Below are 14,922 nucleotides of genomic sequence, written 5' to 3' on the forward strand. Positions count from 1 at the left end.
AGAGACCTAGAACTGACACCCTCCCCCCAGGTTTCATGGAATTGTATCTGTTTGTTCCCAAGTCTGGGGAAATTCTTGTACTGGGGTAGAATACAATAAAATAGTCAACTTGAACTTTTTCTTATATGGATCTGATCCCGAATGAACCGCGCCGCGAACGGTGGGAGACTCGGGCATCCAATGTGGCTGAAGGGCTCCAGGCGAAGCCTCATTGCGAAACCCAGGTGGTGAGCCCAAGGGCAATTACGGGCGATAAAAACCTGGCGCCAAGCCCCAATCTAAACGTTTCCAAGCGGCAGCTCCCAAGCCCCCAAGGGAGAGGCTGCAAGACCAGTAGATACCTGCGACATGGGAAAAAGGGGTGGAAGGACTGGGCAGACAGCGAACTGTCACCTCTCCTTACTATTCCATAACGACTCTCCCAAACATCCACTTGAAGAATCCAAAGGGTAACAACAATTTGTCTCAGAAGTCTGGAGAAAATTGGTATACGTTTCGTCTGGCTGGACTGAGTTAAAAAAATTACCCATCCAGTCAGAGGAGGCGTGGTCACCAATTTGCATAACTCAGTCTCTAGGCTAATGGACAAAGTTAACCATGCTTGGATTCCCCAAGCAGCACACAGGAGAAAATATTAATTCATTCAATATAAGGAACTATGATCATTAACTGATCTTAGTTTCATTGGGTTGAAATATGAATACTCTGGAGTCTATACTTTTATTGCTGCCAAATGCTTGATTATTTAGTAGAACAAAACAAATCTTGGGCTAATTACATTTCCCCAATGGCATTAAACTTGTGTCTCATTGGTAAAGGCATTAGTTGTGATTCCATCTCTGCCATTCAGACAGAAGCAGAATAGGACTCTGCTATTAGATAATGTGTGAAAGAACTCTATGGATAAACATAATCATCCTGCAGGAATTCTGTGAGAATTACAAAAAGTATTAACAATCAAAGTTTACTAGTAATTTATTATAAATTCAGTCTGAGAAGAGTTAAATCATCTCATTGAACACTTATTAGGCTGAATTTATGTAATACATTATAAAAAGTAGAGTATTAGAACTGAAAGAAGAAATTACTTAAGCCTAGGTTTGAATAAGTTTTCCTTTTGACATTTTTAACAGAATGATTTTTATAGATGGAAGGATACTGGTATAGTTTCGCATTTTAAGGTAATCTCTGTAACTGATTTTGATGTCTTACTCAGCTTTGTACCAATAGTACTAGTTCTGTAATAATTTGCATGAAAACAAATATGAGGATGAGGAAGCATTTTCCCTTGTGTGCAATTCCCACAAAACATTTACATTCTTCTAATTTATTGGTTTACTGCACCGCTTAGTGCATTCTGGAGATGTGTAGAATGCCCTAACTGTTGGAATATGCAGACAATTTTTCCCCTTTTTGCACTAAGTCATTCACTGTCTCCTTGAAGTTATCACATTCTTTGCTCGTTTTTCCTCTCTTTGCTTTGTATGTTGCAGAGAGCTTCTTAGCAGTAAGGATGAACTTTTCTATCAAACAAAGAAGAAGAAATTCAGACAGCCATCAAAAGGAGAACAAAAATGGGATGAGGAAACAATTGTCCAATAAACTAAACAGAATTGGATGGATTTATTAGTTAATATGTTACAATACAATTAGATCCTCATCCACATAAGGATATTCAACAGAAGAGAGAAGAGAACCTTGTACTTATTGGGATAGGCAAAGGAGAGAATACAGCTAAAATAACACTCTCTTCCAAGAAAGAATATTTTAATCCCCTTGTTTTTTCCTCCTCCCTTCTCCCCAATATTATAGCAGTTATCTATAAAATTTAAGTATTTGGGGCTGACTTAAAAGTTTTCCAGGAAAACATTCCTGTTACTATTTCTTTCAAGGGCTTCCAAAGTGGTATTTGTCTGAATCTGGACATGTAAAATCTCTTCACTTCCTTGCTAAACACTCAGACACCATTATCAGGAGGGAGATTGTTAAGTTCTGCTTAACCTTATTTATTATCCTTTGCTAATGTCTGAGATTGTGTATAGAATACTTGGGTGAGGAAAAAGATCATACCTTGCATTTTGTGTGAATAAATTAAAACTATCAGGAATATTACTCTTCTCTGTAAAGCTTTCTTTTCTTGGAATTACACTAATGTAATCTTATGGGAGAAGCAACCAGCATGATCATTTTTTCAATCAATAACGAAAGGCAAAGATGTCATCTCAACATTCTGTTTCTGTGCATTTAATGCCTGGCCATTTCTTTCTTTTTTGGTACTACTATGCAATTGCAGGTAGTCCTCAACTTATGAACATTCATTCAGTGATCATTCAGTTACAAAAGCACTGAAAAGTGGTTCCTTGCACTTATGGCTGATGCAGTATCCCTATCATCATATAATAAAAATTCAAGTGCTTGGAAAGCAGCATGTATTTACAATGATTATAGCATCCCAGGGTCACAAGATTACCATGTGCGACCTTCCCAGCTGGCTTCCGACAAGCAAGTTCAATGGGAAAAGCCAAATTTGCTTATCAACCACATGAATCGCTGAACAACTGCAGTGATTTGCTTGACAACCCTGGCAAAAAAAGATTGTAAAATTGGGCATGATTGACTCAATTGCCTCATTTAGCAATGGAAGTTCTACTCCCAACTGTGATCATAAGTCAAGCACTACTTGCATTTTTCTAGTTGACTTCAGGATGCTTGTGGTTCTTTTCCTAGGGTTTGCAAGGCCCTCCATTCATATGATCTTTTAAAAAAAGGAAAAGTAACATGGTAGAAAGCAAAGCATTAGCTTTTACTACTGTATTTATTTGTAAGAATGTTCACTTGGCCCTTGAGGTTGTTGCAGAATGTGCATCCCTGACCCCATAGCTTTCCAGAAAGAAAGAAAAAAGCAAGGTTAGTAAGGAATGATTGAGAGCATTCAAGGGAAATGATCATGGATAGGGCCATGGACTATTAGGGAAATAACCTCAACCAGTTTGCTTTATGGTAGCTCTGTGACTTGTGTCCATCACCATAGCTCTTTTATGAAAAGACATCCTTCGGCATGGCAATCATTTGTTGAGAGCCTCAACAATGTGAGCACTCAACATCAACATATAATAATTGATTAAAAAAAATATCCATTCTTGCTTTACAAATTTGGATTCAGCAGGAGCTTTGCCCTGCATTGAAGCAAAAACAGCGTAAGAATAGCACATCTAAAACAGAGGTAGCGGAAATTTTGAGTAGTTCGGAGAACCAGTAAATACCACCTGACTGGCCCTGCCCCCATCTATTCTCTGCTTTCCAAGTCCCAGCTGATTGGGAGGAAATGGGTATTTTGCAGTAACCTTCCCCTGAGTGGGGAGGGAATGGATATTTTGCACTATATCCTTCCCCTGGAGTGTGGTGGAAATGGAGATTTTACAATATCCTTCCCCTGCTACTTTCACCAAACCACGCTCATCAAGCCATGCCACACCCACCAAGCCATGCCCACAGAACCGGTAGTAAATTTTTTTGAATCCCACCACTGATCTAAAAGGTACAGAAGTATTACCCTGTTTTAATGTAATCAGCTTAAATATTGATGGCTTATATAAGCATGATAGACTGGCTGTAAAGTGTTTATAAAATACTATTTTCTCCTACTATATTATACAAGTTCCATTAATATAATATTTCACACTAGTGTAAACTTCGGAAAATATGGTACTTTATAAAGCAAACATAAATAATCAAGTAACAAGGCACCCGGCTTCTTTGAGTGCTTTCTAAGTAGAAAAATGAATTTGCACATTGCACCTTATGCAAATTACAACTTACACACTGACTAGTAGAGTTATATAATTTTATTTTAAGATTAAGTGATATTAAAGTATGAATGTTAAAACTAAATAATGTATGTATTGCAAAGTACTTCAGAAATATTATACATTATTGAACCGAGAAAAAATATTGGAAGATTTGAACTTGGCCATTTTAATAATCTATACCTTTATATTTCGGACAACTTGGGTACAGAGGAAAGTAAATTTTACTAAACAGAATTGATGCGAGTTGAAGTCTTGAATATTCATATTTTTGTGATTGCAGTTGTAAAATGATTAATCTTTCACTAAATATTAAAACTGAATCTTCTTCTCAGAAGATATTCTGTGACTTCAATCCAGTGATCATATTTATAGCACTGGGACAATGCTGTTTCTCATACAAGAAAATCTTTACCAAACAAAATGTTGATAGTGTCAAAAGTTGCATTGCAAATTGATGAAAAGAGCAGTTCCAGGAAGAACAGAGAATAAAAGTTTACATACTAGAAGAGGTTCTGATTCAGCTTCAATTCTTGTTTTCCACTGTCAACACTTTCCCCTTTAAACCAAGAATTCCAGGGTTGCCCACATGAAAATAATCTGGTTTTGGTTATAATTTGTTTTGAAAATATAGTTTTCTTGATGAAGCTCTTAGAAATCCTTTCCACTGACACATGACGCAATACAACACAATGGAAAAGCCAAGCTATTGTGGTGGTATCAGCTATATGGACCAAATTCCAAAATGCATTTCACAACCATTGCTAATTTGAGCCTAATCCTATTTTGAGCCTTCATCCCAAATCATAGGAACACTGCTGCACCTATTTTACAATTCACATTGATATTTCTGCCACTACTGAAATTCAGTGTTTAACTTTTGTGATCATTACCTATTGAATATGGCAATGAATCCATCTCCATCGCCTGTAGATTCTCATTTAATCCAGTAGTCCTGATAACAAAATTAAAACACACACTTTTTCCTCTATATTCTGTTTTGCCAAATTGCTCTTAATGAAAAATGTGCAGTGTCAAACTTCCATTGTTTGGCTATTGTTTGCTAAAATGCTTCTTTGTAAGGGTTTCTTCTCTTAAAAATGCTCTTTCTAAAACATAACCTATACAATACTACTACTGGTATGTCCCAGGACGGATAGGGTGAGATAGAACAGTTCACTCTGTTTATATTTATTAATTATTTAATATATTTGTATACTGTTCCCATTGTTACAATGAAACAATTTGTGATAGGGTAATTAAACCCAACAAGTTTAAATGTGGTGAAAGGGATAAGTTTATTTAGAGAGGTAGTATCTAAGCATACACAAGACGCGGTGGCTCAGTGGCTAAGATGCTGAGCTTGTTGATCAGAAAGGTCGGCAGTTTGGTGGTTCGAATCCCTAGCGCAGCGTAACGAGGTGAGCTTCCATTACTTGTCCCAGCTTCTGCCAACCTAGCAGTTTGAAAGCATGGAAAAATGCAAGTAGAAAAATAGGAACCACCTTTGGTGGGAAGGTAACAGTGTTCCATGCACCTTCGGCATTTAGTCATGCTGTCCACATGACCACAGAGACGTCTTCAGACAGTGCTGGCTCTTTGGCTTTGAAAAAGAGATGACCACCGCCCCCTAGAGTCAGGTACAACTAGCACATATGTGCGAAGGGAACCTTTACCTTTATCCAAGCAACACTGGGCAGGCAATATATTTCTCTAGAAATATAAAGATGCTCCTTGCCTCCTGAGTCTCTCTGTATATGATTTAGACATGTCTCAGAGCAATCAGCTGCTTTTTCTGCAGCTGCAAACCAGCTTTTCTATTCATGAAAATCAGAAGTCCTTCAGAACCTAAGAATACTTGTAGATCAGCTGCCAATGTGTCTTTCTTCCACCTTACATAGTAAGGCACTCTTTATTGCCTGTTTCCCTGCAAGAGTATTTGCACAGTGTTTTATCTCGGACTCTCTTCATATTTTGCTTCAGCCCTCATACGTGGGGAAAGAAAAATAAAATCAAAACTGTTCATGCAACCATTCATCTAGGAAAAGCCTAGACAAAGAATTAAGCAACTGCCTAGAAAAGGTTAATAGGTGACTTATGAATTTCAGAAAAGAGAACATTTCAGACTGCATTCTTGTGCCAAGAAACTGCTTTTCAGCAAGCATATTATACAAGCAATCAAGAAGATGCAGTTAATAGAGTTCCATTAGTGAAATTAATGACAAGAGAGAGGTTAGACACAACAGGCCACGAAAGAATATGAGAAGATATAGGCCACTTACTAGGGTTTCGTCTCTTGTAATTATTGTAGGGATAAGGCTTATTGGTGAATGTTCCTGAATGGATTAGTAGAAAATATTCTGAAATTATCACAGCCGATGGCAGCATCTATTTGATCTAGGAGCCAGGCTTAGTTCGCACTGGGATAGGAGACCTGAACTCCCAATGTGGTAGACTAGACTGAAGTTGAAAAACATTCTGAAGGAAAGCAGTGGCAAATCACTTCTACACCAATGCCAAAAACACAATTGTTCAGAGTTGAGATTGACTCGAGGAGGCCTATATTCTTTCAGCAACCACTTATATTTTTTCAGTAAGTTGTGCAGTAAAATTTTATCAAAGCAGATTTATTAAGAAAATGACTTTAGATATTGCTCTAGGCCAGGGCTGCCAAACTCGCGGCCCGCGGGCCAATGCGTCACGCACTGGCCACGTGGTAGTTCCAATAGCTTGTACTCAAACCCTGCTGCAGGGCTTACATCTATTTTAAAATCTATTCTATTAGAATGTCATCTTCTCAGGATTTTTATTTTAATATATATATATAGGATAAAACTACTCTAAAAGTCTGACCATCTTGTTTCTGGGAAATTCTGAGGAATTAATTTGCTGCTCTAAATTTTTTGTGTTAACTATTTAGAATTTACATTTCTGTAGGGACAGTGCTTAGTAAAAGACAAAATTGTGATAAAATGTGGATTAAATTCCTATAAAATATCCTATTATCAAATGTTGTTTAGTCCTAATGCCTTACAAGTGGCACAAAGGGATACAGGAGGAAGTCAATTACCTAAATCTGTAAGTAATATTCAGGGCTTACAGTTTTGCCAAATATTCAGCAGCCAATCTTCCTGTATAGAGTTTCATTGGGACTGGAGCAAAATTTAATCAATATGAGTCAAATCCTTATAAAACATATCCACAGCTTATCTTCTTTAATGTTAACAATGCTCAGCTAGGACCAATAGCTCAATGAGGTCCTTCTAATTGACTTCTTTGAGAGCAAAATGTTGGCATTCATGTCCTCAACTAAATAATTCGGCCACCCTAAAAATATTTCATTTATCATGATGTTACTATTTAAAGATGAAGGCCTGGAAAGCAAAATCTTAAAATTTCAGTCTGCATGAAGTCAGTAGATACTATTTGATGGTATATTTTTAGGAAACAGCACTGGGAATGGGGGGAAGCAATATTCTTATATCCTATAAGATGTAGCTTCAGTCCTTCCAAGATTTCCAATTCAAATTATTATTCCATTAGGATTACTGTCTAGCATTTTTTCATGAAGTGAATTAGGAAGCAACATGGAATTTCAGGGTATAAACTCATTTATCCCAAATTAATACTGGAAAAAATATCAGTGGGAAGTTTGAGGGAACAAGAGAAAAATCATTACATTTAAAACTACAAAAAGGAAGTAAATGAACTCAGTTGTGCCCTGGTTAGTCACCAGGTTGGGCTGCACAATCTAATAATATAGTTGATCAGGACCATACCGATGCGGTAATAATGCAATTGTACCCATAACGATCCTTTAGAATTAAAATACATAAATGATTGTGTATTTTGTAGAATATGCACTCTGTTTTGGTTTCAATAAAAGCCACAAAAGCCCAACTCTATAGTTTTAGCTTGCAATTCATGGATGGCTTATTAATCAATGCAAGATGCATTCATTGAACTGGATTAATCCTGCATAAGTAATTTCTGAATTTTCCTGCTGAAGTTATTTTTCATTTCTGTGAACAAATAATTTATGTGGATTTTCATATATCAGGATCACGGAGATTTTCCACAGCTAGATTTTAATTTCAATGACATCTAAGTTGGCTTAAATATTAGGGTGCAGAGTTTTGCATGAGAACCTCTTCAAAAATCTGTAATTGGTGTGGAACACTGACATGCACAGAATAAATCTGACAAGGTCCAGAGAGCTGAGTTCAGTTCCACTGATCAACATCTATGCTGCAGATTAACAGAATCATTTATGGCATTAAAAGCTCTCTAGAATTCATTAGCTTCCCCTCCCACTAACTATTCTGACCTCTAATACCACTATTTTTTTTATTTATTTATTTATTTATTTATTTATTTATTTATTTATTTATTTATTTATTTAGTTGCTGTCATGAATTTAGAAACCTGGAACAAAACACAACACAAGATGCCCTGTTAAATCTTTTCCTCTCTTTCATTCTCTTTTCTCATACATTAACATTTTTAATAAGCATACGATAATGATTAAATATACAACTGTATTATTTTTTTTTAAAAAAACCTCAACTTTTCACTTACAAGGAAAAACCCTTAAAGAGAGTTGGCCTATCAAAACAAGATGTTCAAAATATACGTTTCAACAAAAAACAACAATTTGGCATTTCTATATAGGATTCAGGCCAAAGAAACAATGCAAAATGATTGTGGTTAATAGCCAGATTTTTATGTATCGATGTGATGAAAGCAATTTTGAAAAAAAATAATGCTGGATAATTTAAATATGTTTAAACAGAGATTTGTCAGACAGGCATGTTAATACACAAGATTTTATTTAAAGTTCCCTCACCCTACAAGCAAGCTTCATTTACACACACATAATACTGTACAAAATTTACACTGTTGGTGTCTTGTATGATTTCCTTGGTCATGCCTTCTAGAGAGTTAAAAAGATTTACATATAATACTCATAAATTCTTTAATTATATTTCTTAAAAAAGAATTTTAAATGATAAGACACCCCCCCCCAAAAAAAAAATCCTTACCCCCTAAAGTGGCATTTTAACAGTGGCACGATAATGTTCAGTGTTTGACTCTTTTTTTGAATGCCATAAAATATTCTCTAATGTAGTGTTTGTGACAGGTTTCCTTTTCACATACCTATATACACAGATATATATTTCTAAATACCATCCCTTCACCCAAATGATGATTGCACAATGTATTAGTTTACAAACAAATCTTTGAATTGAATAACACAAATAAATACAATATATCAGAATTCCACAACATAAGCAAAAATGGAATGAAGTTCCAGGATAAATATTTTAATTTCAAGGAATGTATTAACAAGGTTATTATTTTCCCTTTTTCCCTTTAGATACTATTCCTTCAACAAATGATTTGCTACCTGGATAAGGCAGTACCCAGCCAATTTTGGTGAAATTATATAGTGTCACTGGATTAAACATTAGTAAAATAACTACAAGTAGTTATAATAGTAGTAGTAGTAATAATAATAATAATAACCAATTATTATTAACTAGTAACCAATTACTATTATTATTATTAACTAGTAACCAATGCCAAATCCGGCGAAACAACTGGCCACTGTGATACAATTGCATAATAATAATAATGATAATAATCATGGCATAATGGTATAACACATACAAATTTTTAATATTTTCTGAGTAGCCCAAAACTTATGGAATATTATCTAGTAAATTGCTTCTTTTATTCTGTCTATTTATATGTTTCACGTTTGTATCCCATTTGAAGTTATGTACTGCCTTGCATTTTCGAATATACAATATTCATACAAATTACAAGCTAGACTTTGAACAGACAGACCATGAGTTCACTTAATTTTCAGAAACTGTACTAATCTACATGAATTTAGAATTTGTTCCAAACACTGGAGTTCAAAAATATCATCTATGGCTTGTTATAAGCTGCTGAAATGAGATGAACGTTTATAGAATCCCAAGAAAGTCAAGATATATCTATTTATTTATATTATGACTCAATCCCAATCTTAGTCTACTCTTTCTGAGTCCTAGGCAAGATAACTGCATAGTGCAAGGGCCCTCAGTTGATTCCAGTGGAAGGAAGAAATGATAGAAGCAACATACCCTCCAATTTTTGTATAGCACTGATGAGAAGTGGTCCTATTTTTCCAGTCTAACAAAGGTATGGGATTCTTAGAGCACAGGGCAAAGCCAGTTGCCTCAACCAGATATATAATTAAATCTTGACTCCAGCAGTGCAAGATTTTACTCATTGGACTACATTTTAATCTAAGCCTTGAGGATAGGAGAAAGGAGTTTCATTGCTTAAAGTCTAAACAAAATATAGAAGAGTCTAAATTCCTGTTAGTTCTAAGTAAATAAATTAAATTAATTAAATTAAATATGTATGTAAATGTAATTCAATCTAGTAACAAGGACGAACTGCCATTTTGGAGCTGAATCCATGTTGGTTTCCCCCCTCTAAAGTAGATCTAGCTGCTCAGCGGATTAGTCAAAGGACTGAAGTTCAAATATTGAACAGTGCAAGGGCAATCCTCCTTTTTCTTTTGTGATGTTCCTGAATGTTATCTGATAGGTCAAGGAAACTCTGCTAAAAATGGCCTGAGAATGCTGAGCATCAGTTAGGGGATAGGGTATCAAAACATTCTGTATCAAAATAGAGAAATAAGAGTGGAAAATGAAAGTAGGTGGAGACCAAAATTGAACTTTTTGTGGCAATGCACACTGTTCAATTCAAGTATTGAGTGCTGGGCCAGGAGACAGGAAATCTGAAGTCTTGTTCCATTTTTTAAAAAAAGACAGCAAGAGAGAGGGAGAAAGGAGGGGGAGGGAGGGAGGGAGGGAGAGAGAGAGAGAGAGAGAGAGGGAGGGAGGGAGGGAGGGAGAAATTGCCAGTCCACAAAACTTAGCTACCAGTAGTTAAAACTTGACCTCCTTGCCATGCATGAACTATTCTATGTTGAAGATCATCAGAAATTAGTGACCATTTTGTTTATTTCTAAAAATCTCCAACAGACTTTGATCTGTAGCTCAACCACAGCCTCAATTTGAAGATATCATTGGATACAAATGGTAGGTCAGTCAGTGCGGAGAACGAGATAGCACGAGACGTCTGATTTTATATAAAGCAGGTTTCCATATTCTGTATGGTTTTTCGGCTTGTTTCTTCTCTTCCTCCTTGTTTTTAATATAAAAAGGAACAGACCACCCACTTGAAGAATGTGAGAAAGGCAGAACAAAGCCCAGCATCTGATTCATTGTTTATAGCTTAGGGGGAACCACTAGGTTTTTATATCACATCTGTTTCCATTCTGAAATGCAGATTTACAAGCATTCAGCCCCAAGCTTAAGATATTATGGTTAATTATAATATTTCTTGTACCCACATCTAAATATCTAAAGTGGCAGAGATGGCACCTGACACACAATAGTTGAAAGGAAGTATATAAAAATTCTGCAGTCTCTGCTGCCTTGCATTCTGCGTATACTGTTCACATCTTTGGGGGTGTGTATATTATACAGCTTAACAGACATTAAACATAGGCAGGTAATCAGCTGCCAATTTTAAAAGGAGGATTCCAAAGACAGCAATTTACTGTGAAGAACACAACAGCTTCAAGCTATATGTTCCTTCTATACTTTTCTGCCCAAATCTTTCTATGCTGCATGTCCACTCTGAATGATTCCAACTGCACAACACCTGCCTTACTTTCAGTTCAGTTTTGCTTGGCTATTGAAGCTGCAAACTATGCAGGTAGTCCTTGACTTATAACAGTTCATTTAGTGACTGTTCAAAGTTATAACATCACTGAAAAAAGTAACATGACCATTTTTCATTGCAGCATCCCCATGCTCATGTGATCAAAATTTACATGCTTGGCAACTGGCTCATATTTATGACAGTTGCAGTGTCCTGGGGTCACGTCATCATTTTTTGTAACCTTCTGACAAGCAAAGTCAGTGAGGAAGCCAGAGTCACTTAACTACCATGTTATTAACTTAACACTTTCAGTGATTAACTTTAACAACTGTGACAAGATAGATTGTAAAATGGGGCAAGACTCATTTAACAAATGTTCTCACTTAGTAGCAGAAATTTTGGGCTCAATTGCCGTCATAAGTTGAGGACCACCTGTATTTGGATTTAGTCGAGAACATATCCTAGTATGTTAGCTCTGAGTTAGGCCTGCATTTTTTTTTACTCTAGCATCGGAGTAGTTTATATTAATATCAATATTAAACAATTAGGAAATTTGCCAATCTTTGCTAATATTGTATATCACAAAATCCTCATGTTATAAAAGTACTGCGCTTGAATTTTGTCCTTAGAAATGAAAAGTAAAGAATATTTACCATTTTTGCAAAATGGCATTCGTAATTATCAGATTTTAAACATTAATCAAAACTTTTAAAAGACACTCTAAACAGTACATGCTTATATGCTGTGGAAAGGAGGATAACCAGAATCTGTGAACTTTTGCAGTAATTATTTTGGATTTATACTCTTGCAAATAACATTAAAGATTGGCACAGATCCTGAAAGCTACCGTAACATTTTTGCAATTCTTAATGAGGAGAATATTAGGGCAGAGTGTACATCAGAACAACCAATTTGTTTTCAATAGAAGCATTACATTATTACCTCTGAGTTTTCTTCTGAAGTTTGTTGCTTGCAGAGTATGTAAAGCAGTCATGGATTATAACTGTAATGGAGCAGACCATTCTACGATTCAGTGCTTTTCAGCACTACAATTTTGAATTACAAGTGGACTATCATTGTTACTTCAACACAGATCCCATGCAGTAAAACAGAATGCACAGTAATGTTCTTGTTCATTTTCTTTAAATTTAGTATCAGTATATGGGTCTGCAGCAGGGAAAATATCAATCTGAAATGGCCATCTGTCAACATGTGCAGTGTTCCATGCGTCTAACCTACTTGTCTGACAAGATACCAATTCATCTGAGATGGGAATTTGCTTAGTCTTTTTAAAAAAATCATAAATGCAGGTGTAGGAGTAGGATCTTGTGATCTGTGGTCCAAAGAACTGTTCTTTAAAATCATTACGTCTCCCATCATTCCTTTCCTGAATGCATCAATGTCCTCTTCTACACTTCCAGGACTTATTTGTTGTACGGCACACACGCAGGAAGTATGACAGTAGAGCAAGCAGGACCTGCAAGTGGCTCAGCTACATCTCCTTCGAGCTCTGTCCAGGATCCTTTCTCAGGACTATAACAAATAGTAGAAGATTTGTAGGCTCCCTGTAATGCAATATAGAGGCTTGTTTAAATAGCTGAAAAACATCAATTCAAAATGTAGATAACTGTAACATGATTCATATTAAGAGCCATGGTGGCGCAGTGGTTAGAATGCAGTACTGCAGGCTACTTCTGCTGACTGCCGGCTGCCTGCAATTTGGCAGATCGCATCTCACCAGGTTCAAGATTGACTCAGGCTTCCATCCTTCTGAGGTCAGAAAAATGAGGACCCGGATTGTTGGAGGAAAATATGCTGACTCTGTAAACTGCTTAGAGAGGGTTTGGTAAGCCTAAATGCTGTTGCTATTCAAGAACCTGCTATGTATTAATCCTCAGAATGTTATGTTCATACAAGCCTTTCAGAGATAAGGCTTTCAGTCATTAGGTTGACTCAGCCTTCCATTTTTGAGGTCAGTAAAATGAGAATCAAGATTGTTGGGGAAAATATGCTGACATTGTAAACTGCCCAGAGAGTGCTGTATATGCTGCCCACTATGGGGCCGTATGTAAATCTGAGTACTAGTGCTATAAGGAACGCAATGGCTCTAGTGGCTAAGACACTGAGCTTGTCGATCAGAAACGTTGTCATAATCCCTTGCTCTGCATAATGGAGTGAGCTCCTGTTATTTGTCCCAGCTCCTGCCAACCTAGCAGTTTGAAAGCACGTAAAAATGCAAGTAGAAAAATAGGAACCACCTTTGGTGGGAAGGTAACAGTGTTCCATGCGTCTTCAGTATTTAGTCATACCGGCTACATGACCACGGGGACATCTTTGGACAGTGCTGGCTCTTTGGCTTTGAAATGGAGATGAGCACTGTCCCCTAGAGAATGACTATCACATATGTGCGAAGGGAACCTTTACCTTTACCTTACTAGTGCTATAAACTCTTATTTTAAAAAATGGCAGTGGAATTTTAGGATTGAGAGTGGACAGTGTAAAAAGTAATAAGAACCTGGTTATAATGATTGGGAAAAATAATCCAATTAATATCACTACCTTTCCACTGGAAAATGGCAGGAGTCAGGGACTGATACTATATCTCCTCGAGGTCAGCAGTGGTCATAGAGGTTGTTGCTATCTTGCTAGTTACTCCCCAAAAACAATTCCTAATACTCCCTTTGACAATGGGGCTTGAAATTAATACCTTTTGGATAACAAGATGGATGTAATGTATTTTCTAGACACAAAAGAATACTGCTGCTTGATTTGAAAAAGTGCTTATTGGGAACAAAGAATTAATATGCCAATGCAGAAATTACAGAAATTCTAGCACAGCTTACATATTTTGTACATGTATCATGGGATGACTGAAAGCTTTATGACTAAACAACATTGCTTGCTCCCAAATGTCTTGGAGGACTTGTGACCATGATGGAATAAATTAGTTAACTTGTTTCTTGCAGTGAGTTGGTGCTTATTTTTGATATTACAGTCCTGGCATCTTTTAATGCTTGTGCAAGTTATTTCTTTGGAACAAGCATCAATGCAGGCAACCTTATTTTATTGTTTTTGTGCTATTTTAGATGTTCAGTTATTCCTTGTTTCGATTCTTATACTATTTTGGTTTTGTTCTTTTTGAGGCAGATGAAAGGTTGCCTGATTCTGGAATGAAAACAATTCAATAGCTGTGCTGCCTTCATTTACTGACAACTTTCCTTGGTTTACCTCTACAATCTGAGTTACTTCTGACAAGGCTTTGATTTCTTTGCTCTGGGAAGACCTTTGCAATTCTTCCAATTCTGCTTATGTGTATACTTTGTATTATAAATTGACATTAATCTGCTATAACCTCTGTTCTATTATTTCTGATTCTGTTAGTTTTTCC

At 36.3% G+C, this 14,922-nt stretch overlaps 1 protein-coding gene across 2 annotated transcripts in view; it reads right to left on the reverse strand.

Moving 5' to 3' along the window:
- Positions 1-11,909: 11,909 nt before the first annotated feature.
- Positions 11,910-14,922, reverse strand: part of KLHL14 (kelch like family member 14) — a 114,346-nt gene continuing 111,333 nt past the window's right edge. For both annotated transcript variants that reach the window (XM_032222392.1, XM_032222391.1), the window contains one exon: positions 11,910-13,099. In XM_032222392.1, the coding sequence (XP_032078283.1) occupies positions 12,959-13,099 (141 nt within the window). In that variant the 3' untranslated portion in view covers positions 11,910-12,958. The remainder of the gene's footprint in view (positions 13,100-14,922) is intronic.

This window comes from Thamnophis elegans, chromosome 8 (genome assembly GCF_009769535.1).
Source record: "Thamnophis elegans isolate rThaEle1 chromosome 8, rThaEle1.pri, whole genome shotgun sequence".
Taxonomy (NCBI): domain Eukaryota; kingdom Metazoa; phylum Chordata; class Lepidosauria; order Squamata; family Colubridae; genus Thamnophis; species Thamnophis elegans.